The following is a 22161-nucleotide window of genomic DNA, read 5'->3' as shown; positions in this document are numbered from 1 at the left end:
CACCAGGCCCCAGATTTATTTGGTTCATTTGTTCGGGATCTCCTGGGCACCTGCTCTCCACCTGGCCCGCAGCCGTCCCTGGGGAGCCGCTGGGAACGGGGGCAGACCCGACAATCCATCCCGCAGTTAAGTGTCTAATTGGAGCTGGGGTTGAGGGAGGGCTGCATTAAGTGAGCGCCTGCTGTTTGCCGCCGCTGGTCTTTGTTCCTGTTCAGCCGTTCACAGGCAGTCTCCTTCCCGGCTGTGGCCCTTCTGCTTTTAAAAGAGACGCAGCTCCTGTGTTTTCCAAGAAGATTGTGTGTGTGGTTAAGGGTGGGTTCCAGGGGGTTCGAATCCTGCAGGGCCTCAGTGTCCTCACCTGTAAATGGTCACTAGACCTCTCCCCAGGCCTGGCGGCGGACCGGCCTCAGTTTCCCCAGCCCGCCAGGGTGGAGCCTGTGCAGCGGCCGGTTGGGAATCCTGGTGTCGAAAGGCGACCACAAACAGCCCTCGGGAGGTGGGGGAGGAGACGAAAGTGGGGCAATCAGGTGCCCCCGGGGGGGCAGGAGCAGGAAGGGGTGTCCTGGGGGACCCTCCTGACAGCTGGGGCGTCTGGAAGAGGGTGTGGGGGGACCTGAGGGGGGGGTCCTGCTTCCTGTGGGATCTGGTGGTGGGGAAGGGCAGGCAGGCCCGGCCGTGGTGACATGCACCTGAGCTGGGGCACCAGGGAGCCACGGGGAGTTCAGAGCAGGCGGGAGGGGGCTGCTGAAAACCTCTTACACGTGTTAACACGCTCGCTCCCCACAGCTTTGGGGGGGTGTTCAGGTCCTCTTTCTACACTTGGGGAAACTGAGGCCCAGAGACGGGCCCCGGAGGTCACCCAGCTGGGAAGGGACGGCCCTGTGGGCTCCGGGTCTGTCCTGTCTCCCGCTGTGCCCTGGGGAAGCAGGCTGGGGGGACACTGCCGAGCGGCGGGACCGGGAGGCTCGGCAGGGACAAGGCCTGAGCCCCGGGACCCCGACAGTTGGGCTGGGCAGAGTCTCCCAAAGTCCACCCTGACCCTGCACCCCAAACCCTCCCCAGATCTCCCCTTGGGAGGGAAAGCCGCCCTGGAAGAGCCCCCACGAACTGGTGTCTCTGAGGCTCGGGGCCACCACCAGCCCAACCTCTCGGTTTCTCCTTGGAAATAAGCCCCTTTTTAAAATTGAGGTGAAATTCACATAACATAAAATTAGCCATCTTAAAGTGTACCATTCAGTGATTTTTAGTGCATTCACAGAATTATGCAACCATCACCTCTGTCTAGTTCCAGAACATTCCATCACCCCAATAAGATACCCCGTCCCCATTAGCAGTCACCCTCATCCCCTCCCCAGCCCCTGACACCCATGAACCCACTTTCTGTCTGTGGATGTCCCTGTTCTGGACATTTCACATCAATGGGATCACACACCGTGCATCCTTCTGTGTCTGGTTCTCTCACTGAGCATCGTGTGTTCAGGGTCCATCCACGGTGTGGCTGTGTCAGGGCCTCACTCCTCTTCATGGCTGCGTCATACTCCAGTGTGTGGGTGGACATGCTCGTCCGTGGATGTGTGTCCACATTCTGGCTCCCGTGGGTCGGTACCCTGTGGACTTGCGTGTACAAGTGTCCATTTGCGTCCCTACTGAGAAATGTGATGACTCGGTGACCGACTGTTTGAGGAGCCGCTGGCCTGTCGTCCACCCCCCAGCAGCGCCCAAGCCCTCTGATTTCTCCACATCCTCCAGGACGCTCATCATTTTCTGCATTTTCCGTTCTCTCCGTCCCCGTGGGTGTTTGGTGGCACCCCCCTGTGGCTTTGATTGGTGTTTCCCTAATGACCGATAATCGTGAGCATCTGTTCGTGGCTTGTTGGCCACTCGTGTATCCTCTTCCAAGAAGCGTCTGTTTGAGTTCTGCGCCCGTTTTTTATTGGGTTGTTGGTCGTTTTGTTGTTAATTTGTGAGAGTTCTTTACATGTTCTAGACACCCAATCTCGTTTTGCTCTCCCCTTGGCCCCAGCTCTCCCCCGGGTCCTGGGTACCTCAAACCTCTGAAGACCCTGCAGACCCCCAGGGTGTGTGGCGGGGCCCCCGGCGCTCAGGCTGGGGAAACCGAGGCCCAAGCTGGCGTTGTGAGCAGCCTTCACAATTCTGCTAATGTGTCAGGCGTCCACTGCGTCCCGGCCGTGTGCTGGGTCTGGCCGACACTTCATTCACATCACCATCCCACGCACCTGGAGGTGTGGCCCATTTCCCAGAGGGGAAACTGAGTCACGGAGCGGGGCAGAGGAGGAGTCCAGCCAGGCCCCGGGAACAGTTGGCGGTGGAGGTCTTTGGCAACTTCCCGTTTTCCCGCCGGGAGGGGCTGCCCCGGGCTCCGTGGGGGTTGCTGCCAACGGCCGGGGCCCCGGGTATAAAGGCGGCCGCCCTCCCCAACCACCCCAGCCTCCCTGGTCATGTCGGCGCTCAGATTTCTGGCCCTCCTGGCTGTCCTGCTGGCGACCGCCAGGGCAGGTGAGTGCCCCGCACGCCAGTGTCCCGTCTGTGCTGGGGGCCCCTGCAGGGGGAGGGGCCAGGGTGGGGGGACCAGGGGGTCTCAAGGCTCAGAGAGGGAAAGCGACTTGACCCAGGCCACACAGCCAGACGGGCCCTGAGCAGCCCTGGACGGGATGTGCGGGGGGCTCGGGGCCACCTGTCCTCTGAGGGAACAGGGAGGGGGCGGCGGGGGTCCCCCCGGGATGGGACCGAGACTGCAGGGAGCCGCACCTGCCCCCCACCCCCGCCCCGCCAGGCTCGGCCGCCCGCGCGGACATCGTGGGCGGCAGGAAGGCCCGGAGGCAGCAGTTCCCGTTCCTCGTCTCCCTCCAGAACCAGGGGCGCCACGTCTGCGGGGGCGCCCTGGTCCACCCACTCTTCGTGCTCACAGTCGCCAGCTGCTTCCAAAGCCGGTGAGGGGGGGCTCAGGGAGGGGCTCGGAGCGGGAAATGGGGGACCCCAGACAGGGGAAGGGTCTCTGTCTCCCGCTCTGGACACAGAAGGGAGACGCGGCTGTGGAAGGAAGGAGGCGCCCCCCGCCCCGGGCTGGGCTCCCCGTGGCCCCTGGGCTGCGGCCAGCGGGCGGGTGACTCCCGCCTTATATGCAAGCCTGCCCCCTGCCTCAGCACCCGGGGCCCAGGACAGAAGTGAAAGGTTGGGGGCTTCCCCACAAGCCCCCCAGGGCTGCCCCAGCCTGGTGTCTCTCCCTCCGCCCCCGCCTGCTCCCAGGAACCCCGGGATTGTCACCGTGGTGCTGGGGGCCTACGACCTGAGGAGGCAGGAGAGCTCCAGGCAGAGGTTTTCCGTGAGGAGCATCAGCGAGAACGGCTATGACCCCCAGGAGAATCTGAATGACCTGCTGCTGCTGCAGGTGCGGGGGCGGAGGGGACGAGGGGGGCAGGCGGAGACGAGGGGGCACGGGAGCTGACGGTCTGAGGGGCTAAGGGACAGAGGAGCCACACGCATGGAGCCCGGCGGCTTAAATCACACAGCGAAGCGCACAGACAAACCACAGTCCGCTCACCCGGCCTCCCGTCGGTGGGCACTTAGGTTGTTTCCAGACGTTTCTGACATGACAGAACCACAGTGGACTTCTTTGTACACGTTTCCTTGCAAAGATTCCCCAGGGCGGCCAGAATAGCCAGGCCTCCCCGCCCGCAGAATTCAAAACTGCCCGTCTGTCCACATCTTTGCTGGCACCGAGGATTACGATGTTTTAAATTTTCTGCCGTTGCGATGGGGGTACCTGGCGGTTTTAACTGCGTTTCCCGGGAAAGCCCTTCTGTTCAGGGTCTTGTTTCTTCCTCCCGACCGCCTTCGTGGTGAGAATTACTGATTATTTATTTCCCGCGGTGGAAGGACCAGAGGCCCAGAGAGGTACAGCCACTTGGCCAGGATCCCACAGCCGGTTACCGCCCAAGCTGGGGTTCGAACCCAAACCACTTTACAGCCCAAAATGCACATGGCTGCCGCTCCGGTCCCCAGTTCCTCCCTCTCCTGACTCGGTTTCCCTCCCCAGCTGGACCGCGAGGCCAATCTCACCAGCGACGTGGCGCTGGTACCGCTGCCCCCACAGAACGCCACGGTGGAACCCGGCACCAGCTGCCAGGTGGCAGGCTGGGGGTCCCGACGGCGCGGGGGGCGTCTCTCCCGCTTCCCAAGGGTCGTCAACGTCACCGTGACGCCCCCGGACCGGTGTCGCCCCAACAACATTTGCACCCGCGTCTTCACCCGCCGGGGCGGCGTCTGCGAGGTACGGGCCGGGGGCGACCCAGCGTGGGCTCCCCGTGGCGGGAGGAGGCGAGTCCAGGACGAGGACCCCGCGACTGATCGTGGAGTTAGAATTGGGTGTTCCCATCATTGGTGCATTTTAACAGCGTGAGAAACAGTCAGTATTTATTGAGCACCTGCTGTGTGCCAGGTCCTGTGGGGGGTGGGGCTGGAGACACAGCGGGGACTAGACGGAGCAGGCCCGCCCTTTTGGAGCTCCCAGACCCCGTGGTGGGAGTGTCAGACATGGATCGAGCCAGGGGCATGCTCAGGACACTGCAAATGCTGGGGGGCCACCTGGCCAGCCTGGGGGGTCAGGAAGTTCCTGGGGGCATCTGGGACCCCGACCTCAGGTAGGAGTGAACCAGGCAAAGGTGGGCGGAAAAGCATGCAGAAAGAGGGAACAGCACATGCAAAGGGCCTGGGGTTGGAACAGATTTGTAGGTTGCAGGAGAAGAAGAAAGGGTCACCTTGTCAGAACTCAGGGGTCCTGGGGGGGAGTGGGGACCAGGGTGCCCTGACCCGCCTGCCGCCCGTCCAGGGTGACAGGGGCACCCCCCTTGTCTGTAACGGCCTGGCACATGGCGTGGCCTCCTTCACCCTGGGGCCCTGCGGCCGGGGCCCCGACTTCTTCACCCGCGTGGCGCTCTTCCGGGACTGGATCGATTCTGTTCTGAACACCCCATCACAGGAGCACTGGCCTGAGGGGCCCCCCACCGAGCCCATGGGGGGCCTGTGACCTCCCACGCTCCGTGTCCTGTGGCTCTTCGTGCGCCCCTGTCCCCCTGGGCCTGAACCCCACCCCACCCCGGCCCTCGTGGTCATGACTCTAATAAAGAAGCCATTCCCGTTCTCCTCGCGCCCGACTTCTGCTTTATGTGGCCGCGGCGGGGTGGGAGTCAGTAAACATCAACGGCGTTGGTGTCCTCCACCCGGGTGGCCTCCGCTCGCTGAATCCGCTGAGAACGGGGGCTGTTGTCACCTCCGCCTGGCAGAGGGGTGGCGAGGCTCAGAGAGGTCAGGTGACTCCCCTGAGGTCACACAGCCCAGGTGGCTTTGGACCCGAGTCTGAGATTCCAGGCGCCCTTCACTGCCTCGTATCGCACAGCAAAGTCACAGACACGGGAGGAACTGGTGGAGGACGATTCGCCACTTGAGCCACAGGAGGTCAACGTGCATAATAAAGAGCTAACATATAAACATTAAATAACAAAATATAATCATATAAAAATAATATATCAAATGTAATAAATACAATTATATATCCTATATTCTAGTTTATTGAGCTAAATAAAACTTGTATTAAAATAAAAATTTAAATAATGTATATTATTGTATATTACTATGTTACATATTATATATTTTCATATACACTTAAAAATATATAAAGTATACTTTCAATAAGTCTAATATATAAAAAGCATCTAAAATAAATAAGAAAACAACAACAGCCCAGTAGTAAAAACATGGGTGAGGACGTAAACAGACAGACGGTCCGCAGCAACGGGCTCTTGAAGACAGGGAAACGCCCGGCCCTCACTGGTTACATGAGAAATTCGTGCAAACCCCCTCGGAGACACAGTTTTTTCAGCCGTGGGAGGAGGCTCCTGGGCGGGCAGCTGGGACGCCCCTCGGCAGGGGTGCATGTAGGGGCATCTGAGCCGGAGGTACCACCCCTGGGGGGTCACCCCACCTGTCACCTTGCAGACGGCGAGGGTACGGGGTGGTTCCTGCCACGTGGCTGTGAGGCTCAGAGACTGCAGACGAGCCGGTGTCCCCAGGAGGGGCCCATAAAGGCACACACTCTGGTTCACCCACCAGGGGAATATTACGCAGCCGTGCAAAAGGTCCTGGCACCTGGGTTCGATGCCCTGAGAAGACCTCATGGGGGTGGAACAGTGTTTGCATATGGGGTGGACACATTCTCGTCGGCGGTTGGAGCTTCGGGGGGCCCCAGAAAGTCGGTTTCCTTGGGGGTGGGCGGGCCCCGCCTCGACTTCTCACACGTGCCTTAGGCGGTTGAACCGTGTGGGGGTGGACGTTAAATTGGAAGATGAGTCATAAGTTTGGGAAGACCAACACGCCCCTCTGTGCCTGCAGGGAGCCCGGATCTCTGTGTTTCGCTGAGTTTTAGGCGACAGTTAGCTCTGATCTGAAGTTGCTGGAGGCGTCTCCTCGGTGGCAGAAGGGGCCACGGGCCGCCTGGTGTCTGAGCTGTGCTGTCCATGCCATTCACGCCAGGGACCTCGAGCCCCAGGGCCATAAAAGGGAGGTCGCCCGGCTCTTCCCCTCTATCTGTGGGGTCTGTGGGGCCTGCAGCCCCCCGTCCTGAACCCAGGGGCCACCCCACACCCCCAGACTAACCGGCCTCCGGGGTTAGTTGAGTTGCCATCCGCCCACCTTACAGATGGGGACACTGAGGCCCCGAGAGAGTGTCTGTGGCTCAGGAACCCGACTGGTCCAGGGGCCACATGGAACTTAGAGGGTCGAGTCACTGCCTGCTCCTGGTTCAGACGGGGAAACTGAGGCCCGACGGGGGTCCCAGAGCACGTGGTCCCCCAGCTCAGAGCCTCCCACACTGACAAGGAGTCCTTTTCTTTCTTGAGGAGAGGAGGGGGAAAAGAGAGACAGAGACACAGAGAGAGAGAGACAAAGAGACAGAGACAGAGACAGGGAGACAGACCCCGCAGGCTGGGCCTCCTGCTCTTTCCCACGATGCTCAGCGGTCCTGCCCGGCCCCCACGGGCCCAGGATCCAGCCCCGCGGCCGTTGTGGTTGCACCACCCACAGTTGGAGCAGGCAGGGGCCGAGGCCGCAGCCTGCAGCCCCCACTTCCCCTCCACCGGCCAGCCTGACCCCCAAGGCCCCAGAGGGTCCCTCCCAGGCACAGCCCCCAGGGCCCCCACTGCCCCAGCTCCACCGACCAACCGCCTCGAGCCACCGCCTCCAGGCAGCCCCCCCTGCTCTCGCCTGCCCCCTCCAGGCCTCAGGGTGATGCTCACCTGGAGCAGAGCGCTCGGAGAGGGGGACCCCTGGCCGTCCCCTGCCGGTGACTGACCCCATGACCCTCAGGGACACTCCCTGGGGTGAGAGTCCCGGCCGGGACAGGCCCGTTATCTGGTTGGGTTTGCGGAGCGTGTTTCTTTTTTTGGTTAAAACTCTGTGGAAACACACTTCACATCCCCCCGCACAACTCACCCGCTTAACAATTCAGTGTCATTTAGTGCATTGACATAGGTGTAACCATCACCACTAATTCCAGAACATTCTATCACCCCAAAAGAACCCTGTCCCCATCAGCTGTCACCCCCAGCCCCTGACAACTATTATCACCCCACTTCACAGGCGGGGAAACCGAGGCACAGGGGCGGAGCACCTTGCCCCGGCTTGAACCAACAGGTCCGGGACACGGCAAGGATGCTCTTGGCGAATGAGGAAGCCAGGATTGAGGCCGCACGCGCAGCCCCCCGCAGTCTCCGTGGACGCGCCTCGGAGGTGGACATGGGCTCTGCCCATGTGGCCGGGCTGGCGTCTGAGTCTTAGAGACGCGTCCGCAGAGAAGGGGCGCCCGTCCCGAGGGCGGATTCCACGTCCCTGCAGAGGAAGGAGGAGGGGAAGTCAGGGAGATGCCCGTTTCTGTCCCAGAGGGTCCCCCACGGGACGCCCGTCAATTCTGGGGAAAACCGTGACTTTGCAGTGAGGACCCGCAGACGCCCCCCACCCAGGGTTAACGGACCCTGGGGGCCCCGGAGACCAGGCACCGGGGAGGACACAGAACCGTGTCGGCATAAGGGCAACAGTATGTCCACGTGGACGGACCCCGGCCACCCAACGTCCCGAGAGACGGGGAAGGAGTGGGGACCGCCCCAGGGCACGGGGGACGCCTTGGGGGTCCCGGGCCTGGAGAAACCCAGGAGGTGTGCAGAGGAGGCGGTCTCTCCGGCTGCCGGCCTGGCCCTGTGGGGGTGACGGACATTTGGGGGCACATCTGGGGTTCCCGCGTGAAAAGGTTTCAAAATGAAAAGTTAAAAAGCATTTTTGTTTTTGTCCCCAAGTTCGGTGAGCTTTTCCCTCTGTTTCTGTAGGTTTAAACTTTCCCAATAATGAGTCAGTTATAAATAAATACAGAAAAAATAAATGTCTCCTCTGCACCTGGAGCCCCGCCCTGGGCCCTGTGACACCGGGGCCAGGTCACTCTCTGGGGGGCCGTCCTGGGCGCTGTGGGGGGTCAAGCAGCATCCTGGCCCCCACACTCGATGCCAGGAGCACCCCCAGTGTGACAGCCGCAGATGTCCTCAGACGTCACCCAGTGTCCCCTGGGGCATGACCGCCCGGGTGGGACAAGTTAACCCTGAGACAGAATTGGGGCAGTGAGATGTGTCTGAGGGTCTCAGGTGGGGACGCCCGGCCCTGTGGCCCCACAGCCTCTCCCGTTCTCTCTCCCGTCCCTGCTGAGTGGGGCTCCCCCAGCGCCGGACACGCAGCCACGTCCCGCTGTGTGGACCCTGTGGGGGGGCGGTGGGGGGCTGTGCGACACACCCCCTCATCCAGGGGACCCCCGGGCTTCCCACACCTTGTGGGGGCCCGGGCCTCCGAGCCCAAGGCCCCCATATCACCCCCGGAGGCGGTTCCGACCCCCAGCGCCCCAGCCCCGAGGTTGGGAGGAGGAAGTGGGGACGCCCGGCGGGCGTGGGGCAACGCCAACGGCCTCCCAGGCCGGGTATAAGAGGGGCGGGCGGGCAGGGGACGCGGAGCCCCAGCGACCATGACCCGTGGCTGCCGATCTTCCAGCCCCACCCTCGCCCCCGTCCTGCTGGCCGTGCTGCTGGGCGGTGAGTGGGGCCGTGCATCCGTCCGTCCGTCTGTCTGGGTCCATGTGATTCCTGGGGCTGTCCGCCCACGCTGCCCAGTCCACACCCTCACGGTGCAGACAGGGAGACTGAGGCAGGACCAGGGCGGAGTCCATTCCCTGCTCGGGGAGAATGCCTCAGGGGAGGGGACGATGAGAGAAAAGGGGTCCCAGGTCGTTTGACTCAGTTTCCCCATCTGTGAAATGGGCCAAACCCAGTCCTTCCCCCCCGGGGCTGCGTCGTGGGGATTAAATATAACCAGCGAATTCCTGGATGGCACATGGCATACAGCGAGCGCTCAATAAGTGCGCATGACTGACTGAATGAATGAGTGAATGAAGAACAGGAGTGAGAGATCCGGGAGGCCCCGGCCCGGCTGGGGGTCACCCAGGGGCTCTGCCCTCCCTCCCCCCCGCCGGGGGGCTCCCACGCCGCTGATGCCCGGTGTCCCCAGGTGCGGCCCGGGCGGCGGAGATCGTGGGCGGGCGGGAAGCGGAGCCCCACTCGCGGCCCTACATGGCGTCCCTGCAGCTGCGGTGGCTCCCCGGCCGCCACTTCTGCGGGGGGACCCTGATCCACCCGAGCTTCGTGCTGACGGCCGCCCACTGCCTGGAGAACATGTGAGCACGGCCCCGGGGCCGGGGGAGACACGGCCGTCGGGTCTCCAGGGGCAGCGGTGGGGGGTCACCGAGGGGCTGCACCCCGGAGCCCCAGGATGCCCAGGGGGGCGGGGGGAACGGGGGGACATGGGGACCGGTGGTCAGCACCGCGACCCCTCAGGAACCCCGTCCTGGTGAGCGTGGTGCTCGGGGCCCACAACCTGCAGACCGAGGAGCCCACGCAGCAGAAGTTCAGCATCGCCCGCCTGTTCGAGAACAACTACGACCAGGAGCAGATTCTCAATGACGTGCTGCTCCTGCAGGTGGGCGCCGGGCCCGGCTCGTTCGTTCTCCGGCGAGCACTTATTGAGCGCCTACTGTATACCAGGCCCCGGGCGGGTGCCGGGACACCGCCTGGTATACAGTTGGCTTGGTGAGGGGAGAGCCGTTCAAACCACCCCTGACCCCGGCCTCTGCCCTGGGGGTGCCCCCGCCCCGACAACCTCACCCCAGCCTCACCCTCTCGGGAGGCCTCCGCTCGCCCTGCTTGGAACGACAGCTCCGGGGACCTCCCACCCGAAAGGGCGGCTCCCGAGGGCAGAGGTGGGGTCCCCAGGGCTTAGCCCAGGAACCGAGCCCTGGCTCGGTTTGGAGGGTCAATCGGGGCAGGCTTCCCGGAGGAGGTGACCCTGAGGATGAGCGGGAGGGGGCCGGGCAGAGGGAACAAAACAGGCAGAGGCCTGGAAGAGGCACTGTAGCGTGGACGCGGGAGGGGGTGGCTGTGGGGCCCGGGGACGGGGTCTCACCTCCCCGCGCCACTCGTCTGCTCCAGCTGGACCGCCCGGCCACCCTCAATGCCCAGGTAGCGGTAGCCCCTCTGCCCAAGCAGAACCAGGAGCTGCCCCAGGGCACCCAGTGCCTGGCCATGGGCTGGGGCCGCCTGGGCACGCAGGAGCCACCGCCCAGTGTCCTGCAGGAGATCAATGTCACCGTGGTCACCTTCCTGTGCCGGACACAGAACGTGTGCACGCTGGTGCCGCGGCGCCGGGCCGGCATCTGCTTTGTGAGTGCCCCCCGTGTCCCCCACCCCGAGCCCTGCCCGGCCCCAGCAACCCGGCCAGCGGCCGGACCCCGGGACGGACTGCCCGACCCCGAGCGGGGCGGGGCCCGGGCAGCGCAGCCTCCCACCCCGTGTGTCGGGCTCCGCAGGGCGACTCTGGCGGGCCGCTGGTCTGCGACGGGCTGGTCCAGGGCATCGACTCCTTCATCCGCGGAGGCTGCGGCTCTGGCTTCTACCCCGACGCCTTCGCCCCCGTCGCGCAGTTTGCCAGCTGGATCAACTCCATCCTCCGCCGCCAGGGGGACCCTCCGAGCGGGGCCCGCTAGGAAGGGCGGCCCGGGTGCCCCCACCTCGCCTGCCCCCGCCAGGCCCTTCCCACGCCGCGTCCCCGGGCACCTCGCCCAATAAAAACCCTCTCCCTTTTGTAGAACGTGTCTGGCTGTGTGTCGGTTGTGCGAGCGGGTGTGGAAAGTCGTCAGGGCACCTCTGGGGTACGCTGCCACCAGGTGGCGGCAAATGTGGGGCATTGACGTGAGAAGTCCCTTCCCCACCTCCTTCCACGAAAGGATCCGGGTTACCATTTCTGGTTTCCCCCCCATAAAACCCACTTTCATGGGATCACACGAGTGTCGCCGACGGTGATGACAAAGCACTGTGGCGGTGTTCGTCGAGTGCTCACGAGGTACGGGAATGTTCTGAGTCTTGGGGGGACATCACTCCTCCAGCCCTCGAGGGGGGTCCTCTTGGAGCCCCCGCCTCACAGACGAGGGAGTGGGGGCGCAGAGAGGTGTGAAGCCGGGCCCGGGAGCCTGAGTTTGACGCCCAGCTCTGTGACTTTGGGCAACTCGCTCACTGTCTCTGAGCCTCGGTTTCACCGCCGTCTGGAAAGGGCACAGCCTGGGGTGGGGTCCTGGTGGCCTCGGCTGCACTGGGTGACGGGGACGAGCCACCCCCCACCCTGGCCTTTTGCTCTGATGAGGGAAGAGGGGCAGAGCACGTTTCCCGAGGGAACCCCACCCCGATGGAACCAGCCCTGGGGGGCCTGTGCCCCTCTTCTGCCTCCCTGGGCCGGGGCCACGGGCGGGACCATCTCCGTCGTGCAGCTCGAAGGCTGATGGTGGCGGGGCCACCAAAGCAGAGACAAAAAACGAGAGAAGTGACTTCAGATAACACCCCCACGTGCCGCGAGTTTGGGGTGAATCTCCCCCTCCGTCCCTGCCCCGACCCCTCCCGCTGGAGCTCGCGGCCCGGGGCCCACCCGGGGTCTTTGCCTCATTCTGCCCCTGTCCCCGCGGGCCGTCCGCCGACCCCCCTCTCCCGGGGCCAGCAGCTCAGAGCGGCCTCCGCTGCCCCGAGATGGCCTCCCCCACAGACCACGGTGCCTGGCGGTCTCTCCACGTCAGCGGCATCTGGGGACACTCAGGGTTGTTTAGTGAACCGGCCGGTCTCGCTGGGTGGCCTCCAGGTTTTGTTGTAATTTCATAATTGTCCCCTCTTACATAACCCGGACTCCGCATCCCCACGGGTGTTTGTTCAGTTTCTGATTTTAACGAGGAAACGTGTTAGTTAGGAAATCATGTTTGCTGTGTTATTTTCTATTTTCCTCTGCGTGTATGAGATCGTCCGCCTGGAAGGGAAAAGAAATAGAGGGGAAAGTATCGCGCACGGTTCCCACCGGGGACGTCGTGGTCCCCCCACCCTGCTGGTCCCAGTACCTTCCCCTGTAGGTTCCTGAGGGGTTGAGCCAGCATCCCCCCCTTACTGAGGGCTGTGTGACCCGGGGTCCACTCATGAGAACCCGCCATCCCCTGCCCCCAGTGCCTGGTTTGGGAGGGGGTGTGCGGTCCAAGCTCGGCCAACTAGAGGTGGCCTTGAGACACTGGCTGGAGTGATGGGGAATTTGAGGAGGCCCACAGAGCCGCTAGGCTGAGTCTGCGGCCCCGGGGGACAGAGTAGGGGAGCCTGGTGAGGAGAAAAGCCATCAAGGAGGAAAGGAGAAACCAGAGGCAGAGACCTGACATTTTTTAGGCGCCTGGATCAAGCCATACCTGAAAGTGGACCCTGAACTTTCCATTTGAATTTCCTCATCTTCCCCGCTGCCCCTCTACACGACAACTTTCCAATACTGTTGTTGGGGTGTCAGGCCCCAGAGCCACAGCCACGGGGACAAGGGTGTCAGGCGACCTTTCTCCCACCCCCACCCGACCTCCTGTCCAAGTTGGAGGAGGAAGAAAAAGAAGGGAGGAGTGGACGCATGAGAAAATGGTTGTTTATAAACCATGGCCTCCAGCTGCTGTTGCGAAACCTCAGGGCCCCCTGGGGCGCAGGGGCTGGGGGCTGGGGTGGGTCCGGCTCTGCCCCCTGCCCATCCTGAGGGTCTGCTCCCCACTCTGGGGCCAGCCCTGGGCCGGGTGTGCAGAGGCGGCAGGCATCCCCGGGGGCCAACGACTCTTGGCGCAAAGTCCCCCAGGAGACAACCCGCAGGAGTGGGTGGGACACGAGGTTCCCCTTTCCCCTGCTGGGCTGCTGCCCCCCCCGGACCATGGGGCTTGTGGGAGCCGCCCGCCCCTCTCCGCTCTGATAGAAGCGCCCCCGGGCCCCCGCCTGGGCCAGTGTGAGGCCACAGCGGCATCATGGCAGGCCACACCGGGCACCTGGCGCCTTGGTCCTCTTGGGCGTGGCCCTATGTGGTGAGTGGACCTGGGATGGCGGGGATAGCCGGGGGGGGGCCACCTGCCTGCAGGGTGGTCAGCCAGGGGTCCCCCTCCGCCAAACAGGACTGTCCCCCAGCCCCACTCGGTGGGCAGGAGGGGCGGCAGGGTCCTTGAGAGCAGAAGGCTCTGAAAGTCAAGAAAGTCTCAGAACCCTGACGCATGAGCATCTTGCACTCCCCCCCCCCACAGCAAGGGTCTGAGGGTCTATGGTGGGAAACGGGGGTCCCGGGTGAAACCACGGCGGGAGGGTTGGGTTTGGTCACCCCACTCTTCTCCTGTTTAACTTGAAGCCCTTAGGGCGGTGTGTAGGGAGGGAATTGGCTCCAGACCCCACCACGCCCTATTGCCTCTGTCTCCTCTGGCACTCCTCCCTGGCCCCCAGTTTTGAGACTGGGCGAGGGATCCCAGGGATGGAATTTCAGGTCTGAGGGGCTGGGGCGGCCTGGGTGGGGAGGGGGCATCCGAGGGCTGGGCTGCAGTCCTCCATTCCCCCACCCTCCCAACTAGAAACAGGGCTGTGTATACAGCAGGTGCTGACTAAGTGCTCAAAAGTAACTTGAACATGACCGGGTGGGGAGGTGGGCAGGGCTGGTCGACGTGTGTCTGACCAGGGGAGGGATGGGGAGGGGACATCGAGCGCCTGCCGTGTGCCCGGTCGTCCTCGCTGGAGAGATGTGGGGGGTCGTGCCCATGGCCACACAAGGCGGGGACTCCAGCCCGGGCCCGGCTCCCGGCGCCCCCGGCGCCCCCTCCCTCCTGTTCCCACAGAGGATCCGTTGGTTCCCTTCCGTGACCCTCGCTTCCAGCCGGGGGGACGTTGCTTCTTGCGACACCCAGTTCTTCCAGGCAGAAGCTCCCAGACGTGGGCGGAGACCCACGGTCCGGCCTCCAGGCCCGGGCATCCTTTCTCCAGCACGTCCCCCCGACCCGGGCGGGAAGGGGTCCAGGGAGGCTGGTGGGGGGAGCCGATTGGGAGGGGTCCTTTCCCGGAACCTCCGCTGGGGACCCGAGACTGACTGGGCCCCGGGGGGGGCAGTGAGCTCCCCGTCGCGAGCAGCAACCAAAGAGAGGCTGGACGGCCGGACCCCGAGAGGGAGAGGCCGTGGTGGGGAGCAGGGGCCACGTCCAGCTGTGAACTGTGGGGCCTGGGCTCAGACCCCTCTGCCCCTGCGTCACCCACCCACGGGCCCACCATGCCTCCATTTCCCCATCTCAGAGGGCCCAGCAGCCCCCGCCACCCCTGTGGAACGCCATCGTTGTGGTTATGAGGGTGCCCCGGGGAAACCGAGGCAGGGGGGCCCAGCCGACGTCCCTGGGGCACTGACCCTGCAGATAAGCGTACCCCGCCTGGTATTTCGGACGGACTTGCACTAAAACCGGCGAATCCCACGTTCAGACGGAATGGCGCGTCCGAGATTGATCCGGACCCCCGGCCCCGGCTCACCTCCTCCCATGCTTCCTGCTGTCACCCCCTCGTCTCCATGTCCCCGGGGGGGGACAGGAAGTGGGGCAACGGCAACGGCCTCGGCGTGGAGGCCATAAGAGGGGCCGGCGGGCACGGGGGCCAGAGACCCAGAACCTCACCCAACCATGACTGGCAGCCGCACACCCTCCGGCCCTGTCCTCGCCCCCATCCTGCTGGCCGTGCTGCTGGGCGGTGAGTGGGGCCACGTGTCCGTCTGTCTGTCCCTGGACGTCTCTTCCTGCCTCTCATGGGCCCCTCGTCCTTGTGGGGAGGTGACGGCTGGGATGAGGTGACCTGTTTCCAGAGGAAGAGACTGAGGTTCTGAGTGGCGGGAGTCCAGAGCTGGGGTTTGAACCGGGGGGGTCCCTGGGCGCCCTCTGGGGACTCCAAAGCCACGTTAAGCCCCAATCTAGCCGCACCCCGGCTGGGGGACCATGGCAGCCCCCTCTCTGCGTCTCTGTGCCTCAGTTTCCCCATCTGGGCAGTGAGCACGAAGAGCCTGGACCCCTTGGGGTCCTGGTGTGAGCCGGGTGGCTGACTGGCCCTGCCCCGCCGTGTGCCCCAGGCCCTGCACTGGCCTCGGAGATCGTGGGTGGCCAGCCAGCCCAGCCCCACGCGTGGCCCTTCATGGTGTCCCTGCAGCGGGGAAGCCACTTCTGCGGGGCCACCCTGATCGCCCGCGACTTCGTCCTGTCAGCCGCGCACTGCGTGAATGGCCGGTGAGTCCCCCGCACCCGCCCCGGCCCTCAGTGTCCCCGTCTGTCCTCGCTCCTCGAGGGGCGGGCTGACCCCCGAGCCCGGGGCCGCCCGAGTCACCCCCTGTCCCCCCGTTGCCGGCAGCAACTTCCGGTCGGTGCAGGTGGTGCTGGGGGCCCACAACCTGCGGCGGCGCGAGCGCACCCGCCAGACATTCGGCGTCCGGAGGATCTTCGAGAACGGCTTCGACCCCACGACGCTGCAGAACGACATCGTGGTTCTCCAGGTGGGGGCCAGGGGCCGGGGGGTGGACGGGGGGACCCCAGCTGTCACAGGCACGTCGTCTCTCTGTGCCTCGGTCTCCCCTCTGTCACTCGGGGAGACAAACCCCGCCTGGCCGGGCCTCGGAGAGATTGCGAGAGACGACATCAGGAGCTCTGAGCAATAGTCAATCAACAAACGCCGTTATTCGTGCCCTGTCACAAGTCCCACATTCGGGCCAGCAGGAGACTCAAGGCAGAAACCCTCCCATCCCACTCTTCTGATTCTGAGAATGTTCTAGAGCGAGGGTTTTATCGGCCTTGGTGTTGCCCATGGTTTGTTTTATTGAGCACCTACTGTTTATAGCACCATTATTAAGCACCTCCTCTTTACAGCACTCAAGTCATGTCCGGGGCGCCCCGGGCCACTGTGGTTGCTGCCAATTACAGACAGGGAAACTGAGGCCGGGGAGGGGAGGGCCGTCGCCCGCGCCCCGTGTGACACTCACGTGCTCTGTCCCAGCTCGACGGGTTGGCCACCATCAATGCCAACGTGCAGGTGGCCCGGCTGCCCGCCCAGGGGCGCAGCCCCAGGAACGGGACGCAGTGCCTGGCCATGGGCTGGGGCCGGCTGGGCACCAATGGGCGGCTGCCCAGTGTCCTGCAGCAGCTCAACGTGACGGTGGTGACCTCCCTGTGCAAACGCTCCAACGTGTGCACGCTGGTGCCGCGGCGCCGGGCCGGCATCTGCTTCGTGAGTGCCCCCCGTGTCCCCCACCCCGAGCCCCGCCCGGCCCCAGCAACCCGGCCAGCGGCCGGACCCCGGGACGGACTGCCCGACCCCGAGCGGGGCGGGGCCCGGGCAGCGCAGCCTCCCACCCCGTGTGTCGGGCTCCGCAGGGCGACTCTGGCGGGCCGCTGGTCTGCGACGGGCTGGTCCAGGGCATCGACTCCTTCATCCGCGGAGGCTGCGGCTCTGGCTTCTACCCCGACGCCTTCGCCCCCGTCGCGCAGTTTGCCAGCTGGATCAACTCCATCCTCCGCCGCCACGGGGACCCTCCGAGCGGGGCCCGCTAGGAAGGGCGGCCCGGGTGCCCCCACCTCGCCTGCCCCCGCCAGGCCCTTCCCACGCCGCGTCCCCGGGCACCTCGCCCAATAAAAACCCTCTCCCTTTTGTAGAACGTGTCTGGCTGTGTGTCGGTTGTGCGAGCGGGTGTGGAAAGTCGTCAGGGCACCTCTGGGGTACGCTGCCACCAGGTGGCGGCAAATGTGGGGCATTGACGTGAGAAGTCCCTTCCCCACCTCCTTCCACGAAAGGATCCGGGTTACCATTTCTGGTTTCCCCCCCATAAAACCCACTTTCATGGGATCACACGAGTGTCGCCGACGGTGATGACAAAGCACTGTGGCGGTGTTCGTCGAGTGCTCACGAGGTACGGGAATGTTCTGAGTCTTGGGGGGACATCACTCCTCCAGCCCTCGAGGGGGGTCCTCTTGGAGCCCCCGCCTCACAGACGAGGGAGTGGGGGCGCAGAGAGGTGTGAAGCCGGGCCCGGGAGCCTGAGTTTGACGCCCAGCTCTGTGACTTTGGACAACTCGCTCACTGTCTCTGAGCCTCGGTTTCACCGCCGTCTGGAAAGGGCACAGCCTGGGGTGGGGTCCTGGTGGCCTCGGCTGCACTGGGTGACGGGGACGAGCCACCCCCCACCCTGGCCTTTTGCTCTGATGAGGGAAGAGGGGCAGAGCACGTTTCCCGAGGGAACCCCACCCCGATGGAACCAGCCCTGGGGGGCCTGTGCCCCTCTTCTGCCTCCCTGGGCCGGGGCCACGGGCGGGACCATCTCCATCGTGCAGCTCGAAGGCTGATGGTGGCGGGGCCACCAAAGCAGAGACAAAAAAACGAGAGAAGTGACTTCAGATAACGCCCCCACGTACCGCGAGTTTGGGGTGAATCTCCCCCTCCGTCCCTGCCCCGACCCCTCCCGCTGGAGCTCGCGGCCCGGGGCCCACCCGGGGTCTTTGCCTCATTCTGCCCCTGTCCCCGCGGGCCGTCCGCCGACCCCCCTCTCCCGGGGCCAGCAGCTCAGAGCGGCCTCCGCTGCCCCGAGATGGCCTCCCCCACAGACCTTGGCGCCTGGCGGTCTCTCCACGTCAGCGGCATCTGGGGACACTCAGGGTTGTTTAGTGAACCGGCCGGTCTCGCTGGGTGGCCTCCAGGTTTTGTTGTAATTTCATAATTGTCCCCTCTTACATAACCCGGACTCCGCATCCCCACGGGTGTTTGTTCAGTTTCTGATTTTAACGAGGAAACGTGTTAGTTAGGAAATCACGTTTGCTGTGTTATTTTCTATTTTCCTCTGCGTGTATGAAATCGTCCACCTGGAAGGGAAAAGAAATAGAGGGGAAAGTATCGCGCATGGTTCCCACCAGGGACGTGGAGGTCCCCCTACCCTGCTGGTCCCAGCACCTTCCCCTGTAGGTTCCTGAGGGGTTGAGCCAGCATCCCCCGCTTACTGAGGGCTGTGTGACCCGGGGTCCACTCATGAGAACCCGCCATCCCCTGCCCCCAGTGCCTGGTTTGGGAGGGGGTGTGCGGTCCAAGCTCGGCCAACTAGAGGTGGCCTTGAGACACTGGCTGGAGTGATGGGGAATTTGAGGAGGCCCACAGAGCCGCTAGGCTGAGTCTGGGGCCCCGGGGGACAGAGTAGGGGAGACTGGTGAGGAGAAAAGCCATCAAGGAGGAAAGGAGAAACCAGAGGCAGAGACCTGACATTTTTTAGGCGCCTGGATCAAGCCACACCTGAAGGTGGACCCTGAACTTTCCATTTGAATTTCCTCATCTTTCCCGCTGCCCCCCTACACGACAACTTTCCAATACTGTTGTTGGGGTGTCAGGCCCCAGAGCCACAGCCACGGGGACAAGGGTGTCAGGCGACCTTTCTCCCACCCCCACCCGACCTCCTGTCCAAGTTGGAGGAGGAAGAAAACAATGGGAGGAGCGAATGCATGAGGAAATGGTTGTTTATAAACTATGGTCTCTAGCTGCTGTTGCGAAACCTCAGGGCCCCCTGGGGAGCAGGGGCTGGGGGCTGGGGTGGGTCCGGCTCTGCCCCCTGCCCATCCTGAGGGTCTGCTCCCCACTCTGGGGCCAGCCCTGGGCCGGGTGCGCAGAGGCGGCAGGCATCCCCGGGGGCCAACGACTCTTGGCGCAAAGTCCCCCAGGAGACAACCCGCAGGAGTGGGCAGGACACAAGGTTCCCCTTTCCCCTGCTGGGCTGCTGCCCCCCCCGGACCATGGGGCTTGTGGGAGCCGCCCGCCCCTCTCCGCTCTGATAAAAGCACCCCTGGGGCCCCGCCTGGGCCAGTGTGAGGCCACAGCGGCATCATGGCAGGCCACACTGGGCACCTGGCGGCTCTGGTCCTCCTGGGCGTGGCCCTATGTGGTGAGTGGACCTGGGATGGCGGGGATAGCCGGGGGGGGGGCCACCTGCCTGCAGGGTGGTCAGCCAGGGGTCCCTCTCTGCAAAACAGGACTGTCCCCCAGCCCCACTCGGTGGGCAGGAGGAGCGGCAGGGTCCATGAGAGCAGAAGGCTCTGAAAGTCAAGAAAGTCTCAGAACCCTGACGCATGAGCATCTTGCACTCCCCCCCCCCACAGCAAGGGTCTGAGGGTCTATGGTGGGAAACGGGGGTCCCGGGTGAAACCACGGCGGGAGGGTTGAGTTTGGTCACGCCACTCTTCTCCTGTTTAACTTGAAGCCCTTAGGGCGGTGTGTAAGGAGGGAATTGGCTCCAGACCCCACCACGCCCTATTGCCTCTGTCTCCTCTGGCACTCCTCCCTGGCCCCCAGATTTGAGACTGGGCGAGGGATCCCAGGGATGGAATTTCAGGTCTGAGGGGCTGGGGAGGCCTGGGTGGGGAGGGGGCATCCGAGGGCTGGGCTGCAGTCACCCGGAAGCCCTCGCGCCCCCTGCCGCCTCCAGCGGCGCAGCCCCGCGGCCGGATCCTGCGCGGCCAGGAGGCCAAGGCGCACGCGCGGCCCTACATGGCGTCGGTGCAGGTGGCCGGCAAGCACGTTTGCGGGGGCTTCCTGGTGGCGGCGCAGTGGGTGCTGAGCGCAGCGCACTGCCTGGAGGACGCGTGAGTGCGGGCGCGCGGGAGTACAGGGTGGGGACCCGGTGGGTGTCCGGGGGCGGGTGGACGAGGAGACCGGCTCTGACCCGCTTGGACTCCCCCAGGGCCGGCGGGAAGGTGCAGGTGCTCCTGGGCGCGCACTCCCTGTCGCAGCCCGAGCCCTCGAAGCGCCTGTACGACGTGCTCCGCGCGGTGCCGCACCCGGACAGCCGGCCGGACACCAACGACCACGACCTCCTCCTGCTGCAGGTGGGCCCGGCCCCGCCGCGGCGCCCCCTGCTGCCCCCGGGACCCCGGCCCGCCCGCCCCGTCCCCCCGAGTCCAGCCGCGGTCCCTCCTGCTGCACTGGGGACCCCGGCCCCCCGCCCTGTCCCCCCGAGTCCAGCCGCGGTCCCTCCTGCTGCACTGGGGACCCCGGCCCCCCGCCCGTCCCGAGTCCAGCCGCGGTCCCTCCTGCTGCACTGGGGACCCGGCCCCCGCCCCATCCCCCCGATCTCACCATGGTCCCTCCTGCTGCGCTGGGGCCCCCACCGCCCCCGGCCCTGACGCCGCCCCCCTCCCCCAGCTGTCTGAGGAGGCCGCGCTGGGCCCCGCGGTGCAGCCCCTGCGCTGGCAGCACGAGGACCGCGACGTGGCGGCCGGCACGCTCTGCGACGTGGCCGGCTGGGGCGTGGTGAGCCACACCGGCCGGCGGCCCGACCGCCTGCAGCACTTGCTCCTGCCGGTGATCGACCGCGCCACCTGCAACCTGCGCACCTACCACGACGGCACCATCACCGAGCGCATGATGTGCGCGGAAAGCAACCGCAGAGACACCTGCAAGGTGCGCGGGCGGGGCGGGGCGGGGCGTGCGGGAGGAGGGCGGGGCCCGGAGAGGGGCGGGGCCGAGAGAAGGGCGGGGCGTGCGGAGGAGGGCGGGGCCCGGAGAGGGGCGGGGCCGAGAGAAGGACGGGGCGGGCAGGGCTTGGGGCGGGCCAGGAGAGGGGTGGGGCACGCGTGATGGGCGGGGCCAACAGAGGGGCGGAGCTGAGAAGGGGCGGGTCCGAGCCAGGGGTGGGGCACACAGGGTGTGCAGCGGGGCACGCGGGAGGGCGAGGCCAGAAGGCGTTGGGGTTGGCAGGGGCAGGATGTGAAGGAGGACAGAGCCAACAGAGGGGGCGGGGCCAAGAGGGGCGGGGCCAGGAGTGGTGGGGCACTGAGAGGGCGGGGCTGGTGAGGAACAGCGCATGCGTAGGGCGGGGCCAACAGAAGGGGCATGGCAACAGAAAAGGGCGGGGCCAACAGAGGGGGCGGAGCCAGCGAGGAGCGGGACATGCGGAGGGCGGGGCTAGCAGATGGGTGGGTTATGCGGGTCTAGATGAGTGGGCGTGGCCTCAGGAAGATGAGGGGCTGAGATGGGGGGGTCACTGACAGGGACAGGCCCAGGGACGGGCTGGCCTGAGGTCAGGCAGGGCTGGGAGGAGAGGTGCCATACAGAAGAGGGTGCAGATGAGGTGCAGGGCCCGAGCCTGGAGAGGGTCAGGAGTGGCGCAAGGTAAGAGGAGCGGGTTGACGCCGAGACAGGACAGGCCTGGGACAGAGGGTGGGGCGGGCCCGGGAGGCGGGGCTTGGTGGGCGGGGCCTGGGGAGATTGACGAGCCAGGAAGCAGATTGGGGCTGGAGGGAGGAGCGGAATTGCAGTGGCAGCGGAACCGGAGCGGGACCTGCAGGCCACGGGGCCTGCGGGGCCCTGCGCCCACCCTGACGGCCCTCCCCTCACTGCCCCCCCACGCAGGGCGACTCCGGGGGCCCGCTGGTGTGCGGGGGCGTGGTCGAGGGCATCGTCACCTCGGGCTCGCGCATCTGCGGCAACCCCAAAAAGCCCGGCATCTACACGCGCGTGGCGAGCTACGCGGCCTGGATCGAAGGCGTGATGGCCGGGGACGCGGCAGCCTGAAGGGGACCCCAGGGGCGGCGGCCACGGGCCGAGCAATAAAATCTTGTAGTCCTGCATCCGGTCAGCCTTCATTGAGCACGCTGCACGCGGAGCACCGCGGAGCCGCGCCAGACCCGGGGGGCGGGAATCCGAAAAGGAA

General features: G+C 65.1%; 4 protein-coding genes across 4 annotated transcripts; all 4 read left to right on the top strand.

Moving 5' to 3' along the window:
* Positions 1-733: 733 nt before the first annotated feature.
* On the top strand, positions 734-5273 carry AZU1 (azurocidin 1). Its single transcript, XM_004441449.3, has 5 exons — positions 734-2517; positions 2795-2951; positions 3268-3409; positions 4058-4291; positions 4850-5273. The coding sequence occupies exons 1-5, from the start codon at positions 2460-2462 to the stop codon at positions 5045-5047; spliced, it is 789 nt and encodes a 262-aa protein (XP_004441506.1). The 5' UTR covers positions 734-2459; the 3' UTR covers positions 5048-5273.
* Positions 5274-9073: 3800 nt separating this feature from the next.
* Positions 9074-11143, top strand: LOC101390534 (myeloblastin). Its single transcript, XM_087425922.1, has 5 exons — positions 9074-9140; positions 9613-9778; positions 9939-10080; positions 10590-10820; positions 10967-11143. Exons 1-5 carry the CDS (start codon positions 9074-9076, stop codon positions 11141-11143), a joined length of 783 nt encoding a protein of 260 aa, XP_087282048.1.
* Positions 11144-15092: 3949 nt separating this feature from the next.
* On the top strand, positions 15093-17029 carry ELANE (elastase, neutrophil expressed). Its single transcript, XM_087425958.1, has 5 exons — positions 15093-15188; positions 15562-15715; positions 15837-15978; positions 16476-16706; positions 16853-17029. Exons 1-5 carry the CDS (start codon positions 15122-15124, stop codon positions 17027-17029), a joined length of 771 nt encoding a protein of 256 aa, XP_087282084.1. The 5' UTR covers positions 15093-15121.
* Positions 17030-19313: 2284 nt separating this feature from the next.
* CFD (complement factor D) lies at positions 19314-22078 on the top strand. The gene is made up of 5 exons (XM_087425921.1): positions 19314-19395; positions 19936-20092; positions 20191-20335; positions 20652-20909; positions 21861-22078. Exons 1-5 carry the CDS (start codon positions 19338-19340, stop codon positions 22020-22022), a joined length of 780 nt encoding a protein of 259 aa, XP_087282047.1. The 5' UTR covers positions 19314-19337; the 3' UTR covers positions 22023-22078.
* The last annotated feature ends 83 nt before the right edge of the window (positions 22079-22161 follow it).

This window comes from Ceratotherium simum, chromosome 39, assembly GCF_057802395.1.
Source record: "Ceratotherium simum simum isolate JZ-2026a chromosome 39, ASM5780239v1, whole genome shotgun sequence".
NCBI classification, from domain to species: Eukaryota; Metazoa; Chordata; class Mammalia; order Perissodactyla; family Rhinocerotidae; genus Ceratotherium; species Ceratotherium simum.
This window is presented reverse-complemented; position numbering and strand designations above follow the sequence as displayed.